At 38.6% G+C, this 24516-nt stretch overlaps 1 protein-coding gene across 1 annotated transcript in view; it reads left to right on the top strand.

Annotated features, from left to right (window-relative positions):
- The window catches only part of LOC140240814 (short transient receptor potential channel 4-like), a 35460-nt gene that overhangs the window by 4595 nt on the left and 6349 nt on the right, over positions 1–24516 (top strand). The window contains exons 2-9 of the mRNA XM_072320586.1: positions 890–1082; positions 7009–7133; positions 7720–8091; positions 11589–11717; positions 12227–12608; positions 18101–18237; positions 21663–21668; positions 24025–24227. Coding sequence (XP_072176687.1) covers positions 890–1082; positions 7009–7133; positions 7720–8091; positions 11589–11717; positions 12227–12608; positions 18101–18237; positions 21663–21668; positions 24025–24227 — 1547 coding nt within the window. The remainder of the gene's footprint in view (positions 1–889; positions 1083–7008; positions 7134–7719; positions 8092–11588; positions 11718–12226; positions 12609–18100; positions 18238–21662; positions 21669–24024; positions 24228–24516) is intronic.

Below are 24516 nucleotides of genomic sequence, written 5' to 3'. Positions count from 1 at the left end.
GGGGGGGCTAGTCTTGGACCCTTAGGCGCGAGGTCATAGGTCAGAGTCCAGCCTGATCGAAATTACATAATGGGCACCTACCAGTTTCGGGGGTTTAATGATAATGGCAGGTTTGACAAGAAAATTATAAACAACATTGACAAAGCATCCCTGTACTTCATTAATGCTCTTAGCCTTCTTCGGAGGTGATCTCAAAGGCCCACAATAGTCCCACAAATCCTATTCTTCGTGATACCATTCTCAATAATGTTTTTCATAAAAATGTTCTAGATGTACAATAACCACTGTTAATCCTTTTCTTATCTTTGTTGTTCACCTTATTCTTGATGCCATTGTTGCCACCATCATCAACATCAATACTACGAGTTAGTATTTTAAATTTGTTGTTATCTCCGTCGTTGGTATCACTGTGGGGGCGCAGTGGCATAATGGATAAGACTCGTGACTCCCAACACTGGAGGACCCGAGTTCGATTCCCGCCCAGTGCTTACGTCCTTGGACAAGATGATTTTACCCACCATGTCCCTCTCGACCCAGGTGTATAAATGGGTACCTGGCTACGCTAGGGTAATAATAATGACAAGGCCCTCTGGTAGAGCAGTGGCAACACTGAAAAGACTACCCTCGATAAAGAAGACTTTATTATTGTTATCATTGTTATTATTGTTATTATTATTATTATTATTATTATTATTATTATTATTATTATTATTATTATTATTATTAACATTATTATGATTATCATTATTGTTATTATTATTGTTATTATTATTATTATTATTATTATTGTTATTATTATTATTATTATTATTATTGTTATTATTAATATATCATTATTATCACACCATATTGTTGCTGACAATTATTTTCTGCACTTTGTTTTCTACAGAAGGGAAGCCCGACCTTCAAGATGAGTAGGTTACCGGAGAATTCGGTGGAGTCACTCTTTCTCCAGGCGGTCGAGCGGGGCGACCGGAAAGCCATCCTCTTCGCCCTCGAGAACGCACCCGATCTCAACATCAACTGCACCGACGCCGACGACAACTCGGCCCTGGTCGTCGCAATACAAAATGGCAATTCAGGTAACGCGTTACGATTTACTCTTGATCTTACAGTCTCGTCAGTCGATCAGTGAAGAGCCATTCTATATATGTTCAAGATGAGAAATTGGGAAACATACAAACAAAACAGTAAAAGTTGAAGCGTATTTGCTTTGAAATTTCGAAGTTTCAAGAACTTAACGTTGGCATAATCTTCTCGAATGATTTTAAATGTCTATCACAGTCATAATATATTATGAGGAAACATATGCATCGTAAAGTGAAATGGTGATGTAATAACCTCGTACGCCCGACCCCCACAATTCGCTTTTACACACATCTTCACCTACATAGTGCCTTTTACTTTTGCGCGAATTGATTTTCAGAAGGAAGATTTTTATATCAAATTGTTATAGGGCTTTAACAATCAACAATGATGACTTTGGTATGGAAAAGGAATGATGACAGGGTAAATGACACAAGAATAATTATGTTTCTATCACATCACAATGTATTGTACCTATTAATTGAAGAGTGTTGCCTATCGGTTTAATTCCTGTGGCTTTAAGAGCAGAAAACTATGCAGACAAGATTATATTACAATCTGAAAGGTCATCTGGGCTCAAAAAGAGTACCACTTATCTTTTGGGGGGAGTTATCTGCCGTTAAATAATACGTTCTGTGGATAGCCATCTTCACTTGTATTGTCGCTGCTGCATGAATCCTATTAGCCCCTCTCGGGAGAGTGAAGAATAAGGGAATCAGAAGTAAGAAGTATGTAGGCCTACATCTACACCACATTACACCACACTACACTGCACTGCACTCCATTTCACTCCATAACGCTATACATTACGCAACACTACACTAAATTACACTACATTCCACTGCACTCCACAACACAACATTAAGCAACACTACAATGCACTACACTACACTGTACACTTATACTACACTCCTCTCCACAACGCATCATTACGCAACACTGCACTACAGTGCACTACACTACACTACACTACATAAAAACACAATACAATACAATACAATACATTACAATACAATACAATACAATACAATACAATACAATACAATACAATACAATACAATACAATACAATACAATACAATACAATACAATACAATACAATACAATGCAATGCAATACAATACACTCCGCCATTATCTACAATATACACGTACGTTGATAACCACCAAAGTCCTGTAATGATGCTTATCAAATGTATTTTCTTCGAATATAGAGGTACATTAGCTCCTGTACCTTTGTGTTGCTGTTGTTGTTGTTTCAGGCGTTGACAGCACTGTGTGCATTGTACAGAGAGAGAGAGAGAGACGGACAGACAGACAGACAGAAAAAAGTTGTATTATATGTTAAAAAATTTGATTCAGCAGCACACGTCTTAGTGTTTTGAGGCAGATATTGAATAGGTTTGATCAGCTTGATCAAGATAGCCTTTTCTGAGATTTATGCAGAGTTTTCTTTTACTTTATATACATGGTTAGATTTGTAAAAAAGAAAATTGTATTGTATGTTAAAAAAAAGAATGTAATTCAGCAGCACAAGTGAGAAGAACAGCTGCTTATTCGTGTTCGAATTAATAATATTGTGAAAAGAACCTGATATAGAATGAAATTCAAATACAGAATATCATTTAAAAAAAAGTGTGTGTGTGTGTGTGTGTGTGTGAGAGAGAGAGAGAGAGAAATAGATTGGTTAGATATAACACATAAATCAGTGGATCGTAATCACAGCTTATGATTCTCTCTATCAATCTGACTCGAATCCAGGGCAGCTTTCGCATAACATTGCGACCATAGTGTTTGCACTAGGTTCCTAGATAATTTGATTTCACTCTCGAGTAGCTCATTTAGCCAAACGATGCAGTGACCGATTCTAAATGCTCTAGATCACACTGACCGAATGATATTGTTAACAAAGAAAAGAAATGAATATCGGTTGATCGATGTAACCGGAAATGATCATTTCCGGTTTCTCTAGCATCCAGCACTATAAGATTTAAAGTGTTCTAAACTGACATTTTTCTTGTGGAAGGGAGGGACCCTCGACACGAGATCGCAAATCGTTTCATCATGAACAATTGCAGCTATCTGTGTTAACATCGGGTTCATTTGCCGTAATTTAGAACCTAACCCCATCCCGTCCTTTATGCTACAGACATGACCTTATCGACGGTGATCGGTTAAAAGAGCCGCGCAGTAGATCATTTCGGCAATGGACACCATTCTACGAAATGCCATCGAAATTCCTTTCGACAAGTGATTACTATCATTTTCCATCATTTGAGGCCTTTCCAGCCTATATTCTATTATTTCTCCTCTATCCCCCATACGCACAGTGACCGCAATATTTAATCATTCTTGATTACTAAGAGATACGGTTTGGGGGGCTGAGGCCGGGCGCAGAAATAAAACGGGGGCGCACGCATTGAGATTGATAACAAATTATGTATCTCATTCTCAGACAAGCAACTATATGTCAACTGGAAGAACTCCGTTTCTCGCATCCTAGATTTCACGTTTGTAATTCATAATTGTCTGCGTCGAGCGGGGGTCTTTCCCCGATACAGACCTGTCGTTCTAAATGGATGAAGCAGCGAGACCATAAACTTTTCATTAACCTAAATGCCTTTCCGTTATATGCAGCACCACGCAGTTACGGAAATCATTTCTCCCCTCTCGGGTTTAATCTAAATTTGATTCATTTCGGCGGTATCCATGCTATAATTCATTACAATGGCATAGCACTTTTGCGTGCATGAAAGAGGCTTAGGGGGTACCGGTCTGCGTAACATTGAATTATTATACAGTCATCAGCTTTTGCTTTGAGTAGTCATAATTCCGCTTTAGTCACAATTAATTGAAACGTTTCATTTTTCTCAATGTACATTAGATGTACTTCAATCAGCGCATAATTCAGGAGTCACAGTGTACATAGTAAATCAGATGCTAGTATCTAATTAGATTGCGTGAGTGAGTGTGAGCGTGTGTGTGTGTGTGTGTGTGTGTGTGTTTGTGTGTGTGAGTGCGTGTGAGTGCGTGTGCTTGACAGAAACTGTGGACCTCTATATAAACTCATTTACCGCGCATTTGAGTCTCAATTAATGATACTAACATGAACGTTTTCATGATGAACCCACAAATCATTACGACCACAGGAAAATGTTACACGTTACACAACTTTAAAAAAGGGGTTCATTTAGGATATGGCCTGGAATGCCGTATTTGGTGACGCACCAATTGTCAGCATAGTTAATTAGCATTTGAAAAAAAAAAACTTATGGAGAAAGCTTTTTTTTGTTTTGTTGTTTTAACAGGAGTACGAATACAACACTAATGTTAAATTGACTGCAGGATAACGCTATTGTTACATATTGTTGCAACGGAGCGTGAAAAGTGAACGGGCCCACATTTACACGCAAGTACACACACACACACACACACACACACATACACACACACACACAAACAAACAAACACATACACACACGTACAACATACATAAGGCTTTGAATATGCACACGTGCATTATTAGAAAAACCTGCCATTGACCTTCATGTAGTCCCAATTTATCGTCAATTGATTTTGGCAGATGAGAAAACTGTCAATCATATTTTCGTTTTCTAAGAAACCTCAACAGGACAAAACGCTCACCTGAGCGTACGTAGGTTCTCTTCATGTCATATTTGATGCATCAGCGAAATCTGAGGTGTTTTGATCAGAAATTATCATTTACAGTTATTGATTGTTGGACTGATTTTTTTTTAACGTCGAAATTGGAATCTGAATACGGCTGAAGAAAGACTAAACAGAATTTTATTCTAGAGAGAAAATGTGCAATAATCTCATGTATGTGGAATTCGCCAGTCTGCGACACCGCAGTGTTATCCGTTGTGGATTTGTCCGTGAGGCTCGTGCTATTAAGCCTCGGACATGGCGATGGTATGTGGATTACCAGCTGTCGGAGAGGTGCGGGAACCAGCACCTGTACGCCCCCTTTTGCGCTCTGCCGTGGGCTAATATCATACGCCGCCGGCATGCATTTATTGGCAGCTCAACATTTTGGGAGAGGCAGAGACAGACATCGGTAGAAAGTGAGAGAGAAAGAGAGACAGAGGGAGAGACGAGGAGAGAAAGCACAAAAACAATATAAAAACAAAGTGAAAAAGAGGTGTTACAAACTCCATGATAGACAATACATGACTGAACATATACCACGACACTTATTCAAGGATTGTTATATTCATTAGATATTTGCAGCTGGAGCTGGTATTGTACTAGGTGTTACAAAAAACATTTCCCACATTTGATCCTTAATTGTTCGAAAACTATACGTCAGATTACGCTGTCATTGATATGAATAATAGCTGAATAATGTACAATTTAGTGGGAGGTGATTTGAATATGAGAGCATGAATCAGTTTCGTTAAATCCATGATTAATTTTATTAAGTTCCAGATTTTGGTCAAATTTGAACCTCTGTACAAAATTGAACTTTACACAAGAATCGATGATGTGTATGGAGGGTGTACTTAGAATGACCCGGAGCAATATAGACATGAATACCACGAATACCACCTTTTCAGAGCTCAGAGCTCTGCTGAGTAGGCTTCTGGACTCTTGCTCCAAGGCACATGAATGCTTTATTGATAATTCATGATGGATTGCCCTGGGCCTGCTATTCTGAATTCGTGGTAAAAGGTAAAATACATGCACATGAAAAAATAAGCACATGTTTTCATGGGCACATGTTTTCATGTGCTTGCAAACACTACATTTCAGGATGAATAAAGACTAGCTGTGTGGAATTTCTCATGAATAATATGTAAGAGAGCATTCCTATATCCTGGCCATTGTTCACCACACACTCCCATACACACCAATAACTATTGACCCCTGTGCAAAACTAAAATTTTGTACACAGGGCTGAAAACAAAGCAAAATCTGAAACTAACTTAAGAATAAATCTTGAATTTAATGAAACTGATTTATGGTATCATTTTTCAATTACCTCCAACAAAATTGTACACTATTCAGCTATTGCTCATGTCAATGTCAGTGTTATCTGATGTATAGTTTTTGAACTATTAAGAATCAAAAGTGGGAATTTTTTTTTTTAACACCTAGTATTAATGCACGTGAATATTCCCCATTTAGTTCTGAAACTTTAGGTTTCAGTTTCTTGGAATTACGCTATAGAATAAACTAGTAATTCAACTTACGTGATGTGATGCAATAGTACGGTGTATATAATCATAATATGCAGCAAGCGCAAAGCTCCAAGTAGTATATCAATACCTGTTTGACATATTTGTATAGGTATCTGCTAATGTATGATAATACAACAATTTACTGTATGAAACAGATACAAAATAGCGTACTCTTTGACTGTATGATGTTTAAATTTGTCTTTAAGTACCACCAGCAACCTGTTTGCACACAATAGGAATGATGTTTAGTGATGATGGTGTCGAGAATGTTAAGTAATGGTTATCATAACATTTCTCTCTCCTCCTCATGTGTCATATTGTTACTAAATTACGAAACAGGAAAAAAAATGTTCCGATCAGGTTCTATTTCCTCCTGGTTTCTTTTTCCTCAAGAGACATCAACAGACGAAATACAATGAATGCATACTTGATAAGAGACGCACAATAATAATAAGTATATGAATACTCGTTTCACAACATAACAATCGTGATTGTAGTGACATTGACAGTTGACTTTCAACAGCGTTGGAATATGTGCAAGGAGAAAGATTTGGTGTCATAAGATTTTGCTTGTTCAGGCGTGTGTTAATAATTTGCTTGAGATGAATTGTGGGTATGTAGTATTACAAACACATTCCGACTAAGATTTGCAGTAAACGGTCGTTAGTTTGATACACGCACGTTTCCGTAACTGCCTTTTCCCTATTATCTATCTATGCACAGATATAGTTAAGTTATTACTGGACCACAATATTCAACTCGGCGACAGCCTTCTACGAGCGGTTGATGCACAGTTCACACAGGCAGTCAGAATGATTTGTGATCATATCAAAAAGAAGAATATCCCAGTAAGTATAATTTTCCTGCAAGCAAGGCATTGTATTTCATACCTTTGTTCCCTTGTGCCTTAAGGTCTACTAAAGAGAGCCTACATAAGGGGGAATATCTTTCTTAAAGTTCTTGTAACTTTTCGCTTTGTTTGCGGACGTGATTAAGAATGAATAGAATGTTCGGACACTATACAATGATAATGAAATAAAACTTTTCTGTCGAATATGCCCAATTTGTATCTGAAACTCCTAGCATGCTAGAATTAACCCCAACTTACCACAATGAGATAAAAACGTGTTGCGCCCTATATGCCTCACGAAGTGGTATATTACACTATTTTATTCCGAATTTTAAAGACACTCACAATATAATGTCGGCAGAAATTCAAATTCAGGTCATAAACTCGCATTGTCATTTTTTCATCATCAATGTTATAAATTTCTTTTACTGAAAAAAAAGCGTATAATTCCACTCATGCTTGGACCGTCTGCTGTCGTCAAAACGATATATTCATACATAAATGATTTTATCCATTATTTGGAGCGTTGATAAACACCTAACCAACGTTCATCTATCCCTCCATCCATTTTTTTCCGCGTTAAGGAAGCGTTAAATTGCAAAGCACTCAACGGTGATTTTCACCCGGACGTGTCGCCGCTGGTCCTGGCAGCCCAGCACAACCATTTCGACATCATCAAGACCTTGCTCGAGGCCGGGGCCAGGATAAAGGACCCCAGGGAGTACGTGGACCAAGCGGAGGTCCACACTCTGGAGAACTCCGTTGGGATGCTGAACCTGTACAAGGCGCTGGCCAGCCAGTCCTATATCTCCCTCACGGCGCCGGACCCGTTCAACACCACGTTCGAACTGTGCGCCAAGCTGCGCAAACTCATGCGGACCAAGTACGAATTCTGCGACCAGTTCCAGGAACTCGCGGACCAGTGCGAACAGTTCGCCGCTGATCTACTCGATCAGGTGCGGTAGTAGTAGTAGAAGTAGCAGTAGAAGTAGAAGTAGTAGTAGTAGTAGTAGTAATAGTAGCAGGAGTAGAAGTAGTAGTAGTAGTAGTAGAGGTAGAAGTAGTAGTAGTAGTAGTAGTAGTAGTAGTAGTAGTAGTAGTAGTAGTAGTAGTAGTAGTAGTAGCAGTATTAGCAGTGGTAGTAGTATAAGTAGTAGTAATAGTAGTAGTAGTAGTAGTAACAGTAGTAATAGTATAGTAGTAGAAGTAGTAGCAGCAACCGCTGTAGTAGAATAGTTGTAATAGTAGCAATTGACGTTTTTCAAACAAAAGTTTGTTGTTGTTGTTTTTTTTTTCAAAATAATTCAAAATTTCTTTCATAAGGTTTCAAGAATGAAGAAATTTTGTTTTTCTTCTATTTATGAATGATGTGTAGGCACCTGTATGCTAATTATTCTTGTTGCCTTTTCCTCGGACTGCTGTATACGTAGAACTTACACGTATGTTTTGAGACTCGTTCATTGAAAAAATCACACCAATATTTGAAGCGAGCAGATGTTTTTCATTTCGAATGATAATATTCACAGGGCACATATATTCAAATCATAAGAAAGTCAAAAGTTACAAAATTCCCCTTGCACATTATGCCCATTTTCTTTTCTGATATACATATTGTTTAATACGTATTCACCTCAAGTGAACAACACTCCATACTATTTTATTCTTGTTTTTTTCTTGTTTTTTTTACTTTAGCAGTAACAACTTTAACAGCAAAATTTATTGCAACATGAATATGGCTCATTAACCATGTTAACGAACCCTGATGTGCGAAGCGAGCAGGTCTATCATATAGGTAGTGCCCTGTGAGAAAAATTGATCCGATTGATTTTCCTCCTTTAGCCGAATTTACTATTTTTCCATTCTTTCCATTAATGATGAAGTCAGTTCACCTCACCTCAGTGATTATGCAGTGGCACAAAGACTATGATAGTGATGTCTGTGTGTGAGAGAGGATGGGTCAGAAAGTGTGCCGTTATGAATTATTTTCAAATAAATGCGAAAATATGGAGAAGCAGGCTGATTTCGTACATTATAGACATGGGCTTAAACTTACTTTTTTAGCATATCGTTGAAAATGGATTACCCTTTTGTTTCTAAAAGGGGATATTTTCTCGTTATCATAGTTATGTAGCGTTGCGACGTTCAATAATATCTATATAATAATTTTCCGTCTATAACTTAAATGATCACACATCTCTGCACTTTGTCTTATGTTGAAGGGCATTTATCTAATGAGTAATACAATGTAGATTGAGTATATCAGCCTTTACTACCATTATCGTGAACGGATATTCACTCTCAATACCGATGTTATTAGCCGAAATGTGCAGTATATATACCACAACCTCACCATGTATATAAGCACATAAGCTGTTAAGAACAGAAAAGAAACATGTTTGAGCTGCGTTGGGCGGAGAGAAACAGCCTATTTACAATGCGATGCATTGCTTCACTTGCGGTACGGCTAATTGCATTAAGAGTTATGACGCTTAAACACTTTCGATTACTGAAATGGGTTTCGTCAAGTGGACGCCTAACCCAGTTTTCCGGTCTATTTCTCCAGAGTTCGACTGATTAGGACTTGTAATGAAATAATGATACGCACATAATAAATCATAAATGCAACTGGCTTACTGCACATTGCGGTTTATTTGTCGGACATTTTGTTCGTACCAGCGACGATTAATATGCTGGTTGTGAGGAAAAACAATTACGTATGTTTCCCCAGCGACTGTAATCATACTGCTTAAATCCACATACACCGAAACACACACACAAACGTTTTCTGGTATTGTTTTGCTTTAATTTCAATCCCCTTCGTTAATGTAGATTCTACTTGAATGTGATATATTTAAAACAAAACATCTGATGCCAGGGAATACAATTAATATGATGAGACTTAGTTCTTTTATAAAACTATGACACATTGTTGACAAGCACAAATACAATATGTGGAGGGGAAGTAACGCACAGATATGGAATGCGTTTCGGGACAATCGGTGATATCATTGCCCTGAGGGATATCAACTCCATGCTATATGACCCGAAGAGTTTGCTCCGAGGTTCATAGCATCAAGTTGACATCCCGAGGGACAATAACATCAACAATGCTCCGACTTAAAACAGTCTCGTATTGTTTATATACCGATTAAAAATGACTGATGTGTTACTTGGTCAGTCGCGATAGGCTAGCCAGTTCACACATCAGGCGCTGACATCGATCGCATCGAACAAGGGTCAACTCTTGCGCTATGGAAGCCTAGCGCTTACAGCACACAATATACACACGCCCGCGTACGTAACGCGTGCGTATCAAAAGAGGGCAGTTTGATACCATGGGGTAATTTTGTTACTATGGGGCAGTTTGGGTACTATGGGGAAGAAGGCAATTGTTGAATTAATTCCCCCGATTTCAACCAGTCGGAATTGAGGATTCGTAAAACGAGGTATATGAAATTCTATTTCCGTCCTTTCCCCTCTCTTTCTTTACTTACTTCTTTTTTTTTTTCTTCTGAAGATCTTTCGAGGCAATTCCTACAAGGCGACAGGCAACTTCCAATGCAGAACTGTACCGATCTTAAACGCTTCATGTGCCCAGCGCGTGCCTTCCGATTAGGGTGCCCTAATTCTATTGTCCTCGCTATTTAGCCCTATGTTTGCACATAATGTTCTCCAATATACGGTGAACATCCCCAAGACTGTTCTGACCATTGGAAAACATTACACGTGGTCCTCTGTTGCTTGATCATGTCTATCTAATCGCCAACTGGTGTTTGATCATAAATCGATACACAACATAATAGCTACAGCCCATATAGGGAGCAAATCAGTTTAATCACGAATAGCTATAGGTTTCTTTTGGGGTCATCCCACGAGCTTGATACCCAAGAGCCATACGGCTCACGAGGTACACAATCAAAAACACACCACTAGTCATTCAGCCCACGAGTTATACAGCCGCCGACGAGGTAAGACACTAAGTAAAACAGGCCATGCATAAGGAAGACAGTAGGCAAACAAGGCCCATCTTAGAGGTTGACACTGAGCAAATAAGGCCCATAAACTCGACACTGGGCAACCAGTCCCACGAGTTTGACACAAGGCAAAAATGGTCCATGAGCTCGACACTACGTTCATTGAGCCCCGTCATGTAATGCCGAGCTGGTGGGCGTTTTTTTTTTTTCTCTTGGCCTGATTTCCAGCTAATGGACCATAATAATAATTATTTGCCTAGTTTCCAGCTCGTAGGCCTGTTTTAGTTGATGTTGAGCTTGTGGGCCTTGTTTACTTTGTGTCTAGCTCGTGGGCTGTATTACTCGTGAGTTGTGTAACTCGTCTCTGTCGTCCATCTGATTCAGACTGAGCTCAGAGAATACAGGATCTGGTTCTCTTCACAGACCGTGATCATGACACGATGTCACCTTGATTTGACCCCTTACTTTTTACTACCCAGGTCCGTGACTCGTGCGAGCAGGCGTACATCCTCAACCACGACTCGTACGGCTGGAGTAACCCGACCTCAAACCTTGCCGAGGAGCAGCCTAATAGGGTCAAAGCAGCAATACACTTCGAACAAAGAAAAGTAAGGGAAACTTATACCATTTCTATTTGGACAAACGAATTTATTCCTTCCACCCACACACAAATCATGCTTATAGTGTGGGAACTACATTTTTTACCTCTTGATATTACGTTCAACAGATTGAAAGCATGTACCTAAAATTATGTATGTACAGATATGCATGGTGTATTGGCAGAATGCCGTAATATCGACACATGGAATAAAGAGGTGTTTGTTTGTCATTGGCCATAACAATTTACGTGAACACTAGCATTCTCCTGGAAGGATCACTTGCAATGTACCAGTGTGGCACGAGATTGCATTGTAATGCTTGTATAAAGTCACATTGATCAGCATAAAGGCCCTGCCTATACACATCTGTAACAAGTACTTTAATCACGACACTACAACCATAGGCGAAATATCATCTTTGTATCGCTTTCTGATTTCATATTTCATTCTCTCCGGATTTTGTGTAGTTTTGATTTTATTTTGTTTGTTTGTTTGTTTGTTTGTTTGTTTGTTTTTAGTTTGTCGCACATCCACACTGTCAGCAGCGACTGATCGAGCGCTGGTACGCCGGCCTGCCCGGCTGGCGCGACATGAACGCGTTCAAATCCGGCTTCCTCGTATTCCTCATGGCCGTCGGTTTCCCCATCCTCTCCATCTCCTACATCATCTACCCGCGGGGGCGACTGCGGGAATTCCTCTCCGTACCCTACGTCAAGTTCGTCTGCCACACCTCCTCCATGATCTGGTTCCTCCTCCTCCTGCTCTACCAAACCATGGCGGAGAACAGGGTCCAGGTGCCGCCGGAAAACGAGACCACGACGCCCCCATCGGTGAGCAGGCGGTCGCTGAACTCAGAACCGATAAATCCCACGATGATGCTCATAGTGGCGTGGGTGTCAGGTGAGGCGGCTCTGAAAGTCTTTTTTGTTGTCTGCGTCGTGTTCTCCTCCGCCTTATTTTGTTGAATTATGAAGCATATCTAAGTTGATAATGTATGTATATCCGTTTGTGTGTGTGTGTGTGTGTGTGTGTGTGTGTTGAGAGAGAGAGAGAGGTTTGTGTGTATAAATATCCATCATAAATTATGTAAAAGTGCAGAGATGCTTAGTTGCGGGCGCAAGCGCATGCGTTGTCTCTTGAACATACAGGCTTCATTCCTTCTTCTCATACCCGATATCATCATGTATTGTTCGTTCTCGTCATGATACGCAAGTTCAACAGTGGAAACGACGTTTGGATTTGTTTTCATTTATTGTGTGTGTGCTTGTATGTGCTTGTGCGTGTGGTAAAGTGGTGTGTGTTGTGTGTGTGTGTGTCTGTGTCTGTGTGTCTGTCTATCTGTCAGTGTCCGTGAGCGAGTGATTTTCTACAGAATTTAAATCTGATGAAGACTGTATTTTTTTTTTTTTTATAGACGTTGTTTTACGCCGGTATCTTGGAAATGAAGTTACACAAAATAACACTTTTGGGGACACTTTCTATTCATACCGTATGAATTCAAATATTCAACGGCATAAATGTTGCTCCATTAGCCCCAGGTTTGACGAAATGGACGTCTGTGGTGACGTTTTATTTTCGCAAATAGCAAGAATGAGAAATCACAAAGTATGACTAAACATCGTGTATAGTGAGCATGACCCAAATTCGGCCCGCTTAGGTCAATCAAAAAAGAGTCCAGAGTGAAAAGCAAAAAGACCGATCACCTGAGTGCGCCATTTCCTGTCTCCGTTAAAGCAAATCGTCAACCGGCGAAATATTAGAAAATAATGGTCCAATGAATTCTTTGTGAATGGCACTGGTTTCCCCGGTAGTTCGTTGGTACTCTCTGAAGTGGGAGAAAGAAAGACGGAGAGTCTGTGTGTGCGTGGGTATGTTTGTGTGTTTGTTAGTGTGTGTGTGTTAGAGAGAGGGAGAGAGGAAGAAATTAAGAGTCAGAGAGGGGGAGTGGGAGAAATATAGTAAGGGAGAGAGGGAGAGAGGTGTGTGGGGGAGGAGGGAATTAAAGGTCAGATGAAAGGAGAGGGAGAAAAATTGAAATTAATTCTGTCCACATAGATTCCCGGAGCCAGCACGATGGAGTATTTTCCAAATCACTCCACCTGTTTGGCGAACCCATAGAGATACAGCACACAACCCCCGAGATCGTCAAGCCGAGTAGTAATTGATCACTCTCCACGGCGCGTGCTAGAGCTGGGAGAGGAGTTTGAGGGGTAGGCAGAGGTGGAGGGGGTTTAAGTCTGCGAGCCGTGGGTGATGACACTCGTGTTGCAGCTAAATTGGCCGAAACGGGGATATTTTCCCCCATCTGGCCCAATCAATGGTTGCACACCTTCTTATGCCCGCTGCTTTTGCATTACTTGGGCATTACGAGCACACCCACTTGATAATGTATGAACCATCACAAATGCTGCTTTAATCCCCCCCCCCCTCTTATTCCAAACACCGTGATCATACACACTACCTTAGCATGATGATACGCCACGGCACACCCACAAGTTTCGGTCAACAAGTTACTATCATCATGATACTTTTCTGTGGAGCATTTTGTGTTTTGTTTGAGTTATACCAACGTAACAAAATGAAATCGGAGTTAAGTGTTAGTTGCCTTATTAGCGATTACAAATCAGTGATCTATTGTATGATTTTTTAATCACTTTTGCTTCTTCTGCTTTTGATCATTGTAAGTGTTTTTTTTTCTTGGTATAGTGATTATCACTCGACAGAGGCACTGAATCGCAAGATTTCCAATTGTGTGAACAACATTCATTGACACTATAATGAGACGATATTGTCCAATCCATACAATAAAGCCTGTAATAATGTGGCAATATTGGTCGTAGATAGGTCTTAGGGCTCTCAAATCGAAGATGACGGGATCGAGTCTCTCGCAGTGTTCAGATACTTGGATAGGATGTCTTGTCAACTTTACCTCATGTCCAAATACCCCTTTTTATTTGCAGCTATTTCAAAATTTGAATGAAACAACTGATGAGTATAGTTTTTGGAAAACTCGGATCAGAGGTGAAGGCAGATTACTGGACGAAAGGTCATTTCAAATCACCATGGCAAAATGCTTCAGAAATAGAGAAAATGTGAAATTTAAAACAACAACATCAATTTCACTTTAAAACTTGGACTTCAGGTTATAAAGATATCAATCTGTCGATTTTCGAACAAATATCAAATCGCTTATTTCAGAGAAGTACTTGCTCTATCTGGGATTTGTCATAATATTGTAGTGACCGTGGGTCACTTTTCACTTTAAAATTATTCAATCTTGATATGCTTTAGAGTATGAATCGTACATCCTTGAGCCCATAAATTCAAATGTATGTCCTGTGAAGGTATATAAGGGCCTAAATGGAATAAAACTACAGAAGAGATTGATGAAAAGAATAAACATTGGTATTGCATTTCAATTCAATTAACTCAATTTCATTCCATTCATCAGATATTGACTAAATAGCACTTCTCTTAAAGCCTTATTAAAAGAAGTCCGAAAAACGTATCTTTTTGAAGGAATTATGTAATGAATGCCATACATGTCCATGATGTATAAGGGCTTAATGTGCTGATAATGTACTGGAATTATTCAAGTGAATTATTGCATGTAGTTGTTGGGTGAGAACGCAAATAAACATGTTGCATGAAAAAAAAAAATCACAAATATACTGAGGGATGCATTTTGTGACGACATTTATACATGAAGCTCTCTGTAAAGTACTAATTTCAATAACTTGATAATTCTCAAATTATTAACAGAGGATCCGTCTGTGACGGGAATAAAAAAGTATCCGAATGTCGTATAATGTCATACGCCCTACCGCCATTTCGCTGAAGCTGTCATGCACTTTGTCTGTTTTCCCTTCGGCCCGCGATGGCGTGTTTAATGTGAGAGGCTTCGCTGGGTTAGGAGTCATGACCACGCAGTAATTATGAATGCAAACAAGGTAACGATGGTGATGATAGTGAACTCTATCGAGACATTTTTTTTTTTTGAAGGGTAGAGGGTGTTTTCAGTAGAGAAGAGGGGTTTGAGGAGGAGGGGGGGGGTTATGAAGGGGGTAAACTTATCAGTGCATTCTGGTATCCTTTCCTCCTCCTTTGCATTCACATTTTTTTTTTAAACCGGAAACAATTACTGCAAAAAGGTAATTTAAGTGTGCATGGGTATGTATGTGTGTATGCGCGCGCGAGTATATTCGTGTGCGATTGTATTTGTCGTGCGCGAGTAGGGCGTGCGCGCGCATTCATGTGAAATGCAACCTATCAATTAATATCTATTGACAGAGGATTGAAACGGATCGAACGTCTTTCATAATAGACCAGACTCCACTCTCAAACCTTAGTATTTTGACACGAATTTTCACCTATTTGTTGTTAATTAACCCATGAAAGTGTTGCAATGCCAATAGTTCAACCAGTCGTGTACAAGCTGAATAAAGATGGATTTACTATAGTGTTGCCGCTATACACCTTGGTCCTTGCCCATATTCATTGCAAAATATTCATTCGATGACGCAGTGAACGCGACGGAGAGATGGAGCAGGAATAGAACATTTTTAACGCGCGCGGTTTTCGCGCCGACGTCGTGGGTTCCGACCATAGAGTTATGTGTTCTTAGTATATATCTCCACGGTTCCGACAGAGCTCGTGAGTCTGCGAAACGATCAGGCCACGGGATGCTAGCAGCAATCAATCAGTCCAAACGTCTCTAGCCGAAAGCCCTTTCCGCGACTTGTCAACGTGGGGACACGAGCCTTCGTGCCTCTGCGCGAAACTCTGTTGAACTAAGACGCGCATGTTTACCCGGTGGTTGTATGATAGATTTGTCTTGAATTGTTGCGGATGTTAGGTTTTTTCTGCGCCATTTTCCCTGTCTGCCACTCTGGAAGCCAAGTGGTCCCCATGTCATGGCGCAGGTGACAGGGTAAAGGATGTCCTGAACACAGAAATGCCTAACAACAGACAGGCAAAATCATAGGCAGATAAAGTGCAAACGCAAAGATGGAAGTGCACCTTTAATCGCGTACGTGCAGTAGTTGAAAGACACCATCATAGATGAATTAGCGAGGCAATGTTTAACGAATCTATTGAAAGCATTTATTAGTTAACCTGACTGGAGGGAAAACCAAACAGAGAAATTGTTCATAACGATGCGCGCTTAAAACTAAACGAATGCAATGAAGCGGGAGCGCACGTCAAGCGCATTAAATCGAGGATGAAGAAAAGTGCGCCCCAAGCGTTGGATAATGGGAAGAGATATTGGTGCGTGCTCCCAGTGTGCGAACTCTATATACACCTAGGTAGTGTTTGAGTCAATGACTTCAACACTGCTGACATCTCAGTGCAAAATCCTGTTAAATTGCGGACTGGTAATCAGAAAATCGCGACTCCCTAAACCGAGTTTTCATTTAATAAGAAGCAATGGGGTGCTTATGGAAAGATCCGATTTTCTTGACCTTCGTAATATAAACCGAAATCGACATATACCACATCATAATATGAACCCCTTAAAAAGTTCTGCATTTCCAGTTTGTTGTATCATATTTCTCTTACATCTATATCATTTCATTTAAATGTGACATCATAAGAAAGCCTGATTAGGTTTCTTTACAATGACAACATATTTGTTTACATTATGCATTCGTGGAATGTATAGTTCGACTGAGTATGAAGTAATGTCAAATGCGAAATGCTGGAGAATGGAACAAACGTGTTACGTCGAACAGTATCGTCCTCATTTTCAAGGCTCTATAATGTCATCACCCATTTGAGATCGCATTTCTCAGGACTTATTTTTGTCTTAATATGGAAGGTGAAAAAAAGAAATAACAGACAGACATGAAAGAGAGATAGAAAGAAAAAAGAAGAGAGGATGAAGGAGGGAGAATGTACATGTTTTTTTTTTATGTGTGTGATAGGTGAATAGATTTCAAATGACATTTCGTTTTTATGTCATGATCAATTAATGAACGGTTACATTGGGGATACACTGTATTCAGTGTTAAAATCAACAACGCGTTAGCGTTAATGCTCAACATAAGAATGTAATGCTATTTATGCAAGTTATGCTCGTCAAAGCAACATTTTATATATGAATCAGAAAATGTCTGCGATAACGAAACAAATGTTCCTGCAAATAATCAAGAACAAATACGGATACATTTGCAACATGCGATTGATGTTCTTTTTTTTTCTTTTTCTTTTTTTTTTCGCAGAATCGTTAAAGGAGAGAATTTCCTTAGGATGTTTTGATCAGAAATACATTAGATAAATTCAAAATATTATTTAGAGTGACAGCACTAGCAAGTAAAGGAGCAGGTTATGTTATATATTTTGGAAATATTCTTTGATAGATTTGATTTTCTCTACCCTTTTCGTGTTTGCAGGTCAGACGTGGCAAAAGTGCAAGGAGCTTTGGTATAACGGCTCCCGCTTCTTCACAAATCTTTGGAACTATTTCGATTTTTTCATGCTCTCCCTCTATTGGAGCTTTATCGCACTCAGGGTGATGGTCTTTATACAGGTAAGAGAAAATTAATTAATTAATTGATTAATCAAAGAAATGTCAGGCATCAAATTTGAGAGGTAATAGACTCACACACGCACACTCAAATACACACACCACACACAAACAAACAAACAGACACACAAACAAATATAATTGCGGAAATTTAGACTAACTGAGTGATACCACAGAGACGTGTTTCTTTTCCAATATAGTCACACTGATGCACAAGCCTAGTTTCTTTCTGCACTCTTTCCTAGATCATTTCTAGATCATTTCTTTATGGGAGAGATGAGAAACATACATCAAACTTATCGACCTAGATTTGGGGAGGAAGAGATAGAGATAGGGCTGACTGGTCCAGTGTTTATGATAATGATGATGTAAATGTATCATTTGAAAATTTTTCAGGGATTATGAATAAATATTTAGATGAATATATTCCTAAATTAAAAGATAAGTCAGTTAATTATAAAACGTCTCCTAAACTTCCATGGATTTCAAAATCTGTTCTTCGTGCAATAAATAGGAAAAATAGGTTTTACTATAAATTCAAAATGAAAAAAACTGAGGAGTCAAAAAATAAATACACTTCGTATAAAAACATTTTAACGAAGATTATACGGTTGGAAAAGAGGAAATATATGATTCAGTTAGAAAAATATAAACACGATATAAAGAATACATGGAAGGTATTGAAGCAGGCTATGAATATATCAAAAAAGAAATTAAATATTACAAAGTTAAAATATGATAATAAAATTGTTGAAGATCCTAATGATATAGTTAATATTTTAAACTCTTATTTTTCAATAATTGGGGAAAATCTGGTAGAAAAAGTACCACAGTCAAATACGCATTTTTCTACATTCTTAGGGCAACCTAATTCTAGTTCTATTTTTTTTGTTCCAACAACCAAATATGAAATAATAGATATTGTTACTGCAATGAATAATAAGCGAAGTGCTGGTTATGATGATATAAGTAATTTTATTTTAAAGGGAATTATATCATCAATTGCTGACCCACTTTCACATATTTTCAATAAATCTATATTAAGTGGTGTTTTTCCTGAATTTATGAAAATAGCTAAGGTTTTTCCTTTATTTAAAAAAGGAGATGAATTTGATGTACGTAATTATAGACCCATTTCATTGCTTTCATCCTTATCTAAAATTTTGGAAAAATTGGTGTTTGTAAGAACAATTAATTTTCTTAATTTTCATAATGTTTTTACAAATTCTCAATTTGGGTTTCGTCAGAAACACAGTACCATTCATGCCCTTTTGAAGTTTATTGACCACGCCGCGCATACTATTGATAATCATTCTCATCTTATTGGTATCTTCCTGGACTTCTCCAAGGCCTTCGATACGATAAATCATGAAATTTTATTATATAAATTGTCTCATTATGGAATACGGGGGAAGGCCTTGGAGTGGTTCAGGAGTTACCTACAAAATCGAAAACAATATGTATCTCTGAACGGGAATGACTCAAATCTAGAATTTATTAAATGTGGCGTCCCACAGGGTAGCTTATTAGGACCTTTACTTTTTATCATTTATATTAATGACTTTTGTAGATCATCTGATATACTCTCATTTATACTTTTTGCTGATGATTCCAACGTTTTCTTTTCTCACCGAAATCCAGATACTCTCGTACGCATTGTTAATTCCGAATTGAAAAAAGTTACTCAGTGGATAAGAGCTAATAAATTATCACTTAATCTCCAGAAAACTAAGTATATGCTTTTTAGCAATTCCGTAGAAGCTTTGCGCACAAATATCATTTTTGATGACACTCTGCTAGAACGTGTATCTCATATAAAATTCCTTGGTATCACAGTGGATGATAAACTTTCATGGAGACCGCACATTATTAACATTAGTACCATAATTTCTCGTAATATTGGTATCATAAATAGACTCAAGTCTCATATTCCAATGTCCTCTTTGTTGACCTTGTATTTTTCTCTAATTTTACCGTATCTTAATTACGGACTCCTAGCATGGGGTAGTGCCCATCAAACTTTGCTAGATAAATTACTGTTACTGCAAAAAAAAAGGCACTTCGTATTATTTGTGGCGTCCCACCACGTTCCCATTCAGAGCCACTGTTTAATAAATATAAGATTTTGAAAATTAAAGATTTGTATTTTTTACAGCTTGGTCAGTTTATGTTTAATTACAATGCAAATGCACTTCCCAGTATTTTCAATTCAATGTTTCCACGGAACCAGTTTTTTCATAATTATCCCACTAGGCAATCTAATGAGTTTCATTTGCCCCTCCTGAGAACTTTATTAGCCCAGAGTACATTTATATACACCGGTCCTAGATTTTGGAATTCATTAAGCTGTGAAATAAAAAATTCACTTTCTTTGCATTCTTTTAAGCGCAAGTTGAAATCATTTCTCTTAAATCCTCTCTGATATATTCTTTATTAGTTAGATCTCATCAACCTCAGGGTTCATCATCCATCCACCAATCTTTCGATCACTGGCTTCATTATTGCGTAATTGATTACGTGTTTTATTATGTAATAGCCATCAAATCCTTGCACAGCTGCGTCCAGTACCAGCCCTCTGAAGCACATTTTCAATCACCCCCTGTTCCATTTCCCTAGTTCAGCGTGTAGGCATTCTCTCTTTTTTCTTTTCCTTTCTCTCTCTCCATTCTTTCCGTCTTTTTTGTCAAGTCGTGTCATGTCTTTTGTATTTCTCCTGTCTTGTTCTGTTCTGTCGTAGTGTGATAAGTATTTGTAAATAAGTAATTCATAAGTTTGTTCATTTTTTGAGTGGTTCACAACATACAAGCTTGCTTTTTAGTGGACCTCTCAGTTCTTTTTTTTTCTCAACTGAAGCATAACTTTGTACTTTTTTCCAGTATGTGTTCTTTCGTTTATCTGTATCATTTATCTTTTGCAAAGTCGAATGTTTATGTTTATGATGTAATTCCAAATTTATTATGTGTTATGTTTTGTTGGAAAAAGAAGAATGAAAAATAAATGAATTGAATTGAATTGAATTGAATAGGGATATGGCAGTTAACTCAAAGCATTTCAATTTTTGATATTATCGTCTGTTTTTGTTTTTGTTTTTTTTTCTACAGAACGTAAAATAGGGAAATGTATTTTGGGAATACATTTTGTTGACTGAAAGCAAAAATAATTTAATGTAAGTGGTAAACTATCAAATTAGAATACATGTTTACTGGGTTTTAAATCAAATTTTATTGTCTCATTTATGTTCTGAGTAAGAAATGAGTAATTGAATGCACTGTCTGCAAAAGTCTGTAAAACGTTGGGGGTATGAATGGGAACAATGTCATGGGCTTGGTTTCATGTGTTATGCTCGTTTCGTTAGTTTGTGTGTATAAAAGCGTGTTGACTTGTGCGCCTGTTGGTTTAAATCTGGTGGTAAAATCTATAATGGGAAGGCGGTGGTAGGAGTATCACCCCTTTTTATTTTGCCTTGTATCATCATCTTTGTGTGTGTGTGTCTGTGCTTCGTGGCTTACGGCAGCACTTCGAACGAGGAACAGACATCATGCCTACTATCTGACTATTAAAACACCTACGCTCATCCGCGGGGAGGTAATCCCTCTGTTGTTAATCAACCAGAGTTTGCCCACGGTGTCGCGTCGCCTCGACTTGCGAGCTTTAAAGGCAGAGAATGGTGTGTGAGAGGGAAAGGGGGAAATTCAAATATTTGGGAACCCTGGCGGTTATTTTCGATCTGACGCAACGTGGTGGCAAAGAGCGCAATCTAATTCCAGTAATTCTGTTTGGATACCATTGGCTCGTCAACTCCCACAAGCGATCTGGCTGGCAACAATGAAATTAAGAGGAAAAAAATAAAAGAAAGTGGCGGCTCTGTTTGATATCTTGGGTTTTTTTTCTTTCTTCACCTTTACGCTGCCTGATGATTTGCGTAACCTCCTTTTTCATTCTGAATCTTTGCTCCTCTGTGAGCTGGTGATACAACCAATGTAAATAGTCGTATTCCGTGTACACACGTGGCACAGAGGGCACATTCAAGCACACTGACACACACGCACACATTCACATACTCTGTCTCAACATACCATCACACACAGGAACAACCCCACAAACACACTCCTACCTACAAATACTCACATTATTACAGATATACAATACGATTAGCACAATAGTCACCATAAAGAGTACATAACGTTTCTAGCTAACTAGCTACAGATATAAGTTAATCGGTTATAACCGATAAAGATTTTGGTTGAAATGGGCACCTGGTTTTCAACTTATTTGTGAGATAATGAGAAATATCTTATGAAATATGAAAGAGCAAATAATTCTAAGAGGAATTCAAAGTTTATTTGATGAAAATCGGTTTTGAAATGGCTGAGATATGCAAAAACAAAGAGGTCCTAATAAACGTTAGGACCCATCTATTATTCAGATCAGTATTTTTCAAACTTTGTTTTTGGATATCTCAACCATTTAAAACCGATTTTCATCAAATAAACTTTGAATTCGTCTTGGGGTTGTATGCGCTCTAATACTTCATAGGTGATATCTAACGATCTCGCTAAAAGTTAAATCTAATTCCGCATCTCAACAAAACATACCATCCCTTTAAATTAAGAGCGGATATTTATTCTAGGTTTACCATTAAGACTTTGAACATGGAAGTAGACACACTTTGCAGTCAAGTTTAAGCATAAAGTTTTGTAGATCAGAAAAAAAAAAAGATGATAATGATATGAACCTCAAAAAAAAAGAGGGAAAGTTTGCTAAGTTATAACCTCGTGTTGGCATGTCAGGCTGAGAGCTAGTGTAGACACTTGTGATAGGAATCGGCTCGCCTCCGGTCATATGCCGGTAGATGATGATGCAAATTTGCCCAACCACTTGGAACAACGCGGGGAGAAGCCGCGAACAAAATGCTCTGAAACTTTTGACAACAACACCAGTGGCAAGTTATTGCCTATTCTGTCACGTGACAAGCCCAGTCATTATCCACCTCCTATTTTGTCTCTTTGTCAATATCCCTCTCCCTCTTGAGACGTGAAAGGTTGGTAACTAGGGATTGCGATGAGCCTCTTATGGGAGATTCGCACAGAGCCAGACAGTGTGAAGTAAACACTCATTCTCGAGTCACTGACTACGGCTGGCGAATGGGTGTTTCGTTAGTTAAAGTCCACCTAACACGTACACGCCACTCTCTATTTTGTTTTATGTCGGACTGGGTTTTCTTTGGCGTAGAGGGAGGCATGTACTAATCAAACATAGAGGACTTAACTAGCCTTCAAACCTTCTTTGAGTCAAAGCTATATCCCTCTCGACTGATGATCCTGTCTTTCAAGATGTAAATGGAAAGAAATTTGACGCTCTCCTCTTTGACGTCTCTTGGGAATGAGCCACTTAATATACTAGGAGACTACGTCTAGTATCCTCATTGCTTAATTTTACTTTTTTCTACAAAAAAAAAAATCAATTTGAATATACAGTTTTAGTGCCATTCTCTTTAATGGTGTATTTACCCAACCACTATACCCTTAAATACCTAAACCCCTGCTATGGTTTCATCCAGTTTCAACAGATGTTGAGCTATTGAACGAACGTTAATTTGTATCGTAGGCTTCGACAGTGTTCAAGGGGAAATGTTGGTCCCCAACCATCCTCTGATAAACGGGTTTCCTCTTTTGTGATGTCACAATCCATGCTACAACATTATGATCTGCGTCGTCGTACTGTAACATATCGTCATGCTCTTTTTCCGTACGCTACGACGTGTCCGTAATCATTGATCTCTAACTTCAGGCAAGCAATAACCTCAGCTTAGCCGAGCGGGCGCAAGGCTACGTGAACGACACGCAAACGCCGACGCCGGTCATTATTAGCTCGTCGGACGGAAGCACGAATCAGGTGGTCACTCAGACGCTGGACGGCATCCAGGACAACCTGCAGGACATTCAGAATAGACTGCAGCTCTTGTTCGAGAGCCACAGCGATCTCAAGGAAGTGTGTGATCCGACAAAGGTACTACAACACTTGAAACTTATACAGTATACACGTGTACATGATTCAATTCAAATCATGACAAATAAGTATGAATGAAAGGTAAATTATTGTATTATAGATATACGTAAAAACTATGTTAAAAGTCCAAGGAAAGCAGCCAAAAACTAGGCCAACTCTTTAAACTGACAAGAGTTACATAATGGTGTTTCTGAAACGGTTTCCAGTTTTTGAAACCATTTATCTCAACAGTAACAACGACATCAAACACAACAAATACAAGCAAAATGAATG

Source organism: Diadema setosum, chromosome 17 (assembly GCF_964275005.1).
Source record: "Diadema setosum chromosome 17, eeDiaSeto1, whole genome shotgun sequence".
In the NCBI taxonomy this organism is placed as follows: domain Eukaryota; kingdom Metazoa; phylum Echinodermata; class Echinoidea; order Diadematoida; family Diadematidae; genus Diadema; species Diadema setosum.
The sequence above is the reverse complement of the archived record's forward strand: the minus strand, read 5'-3'. Positions and strand labels throughout refer to the sequence as shown.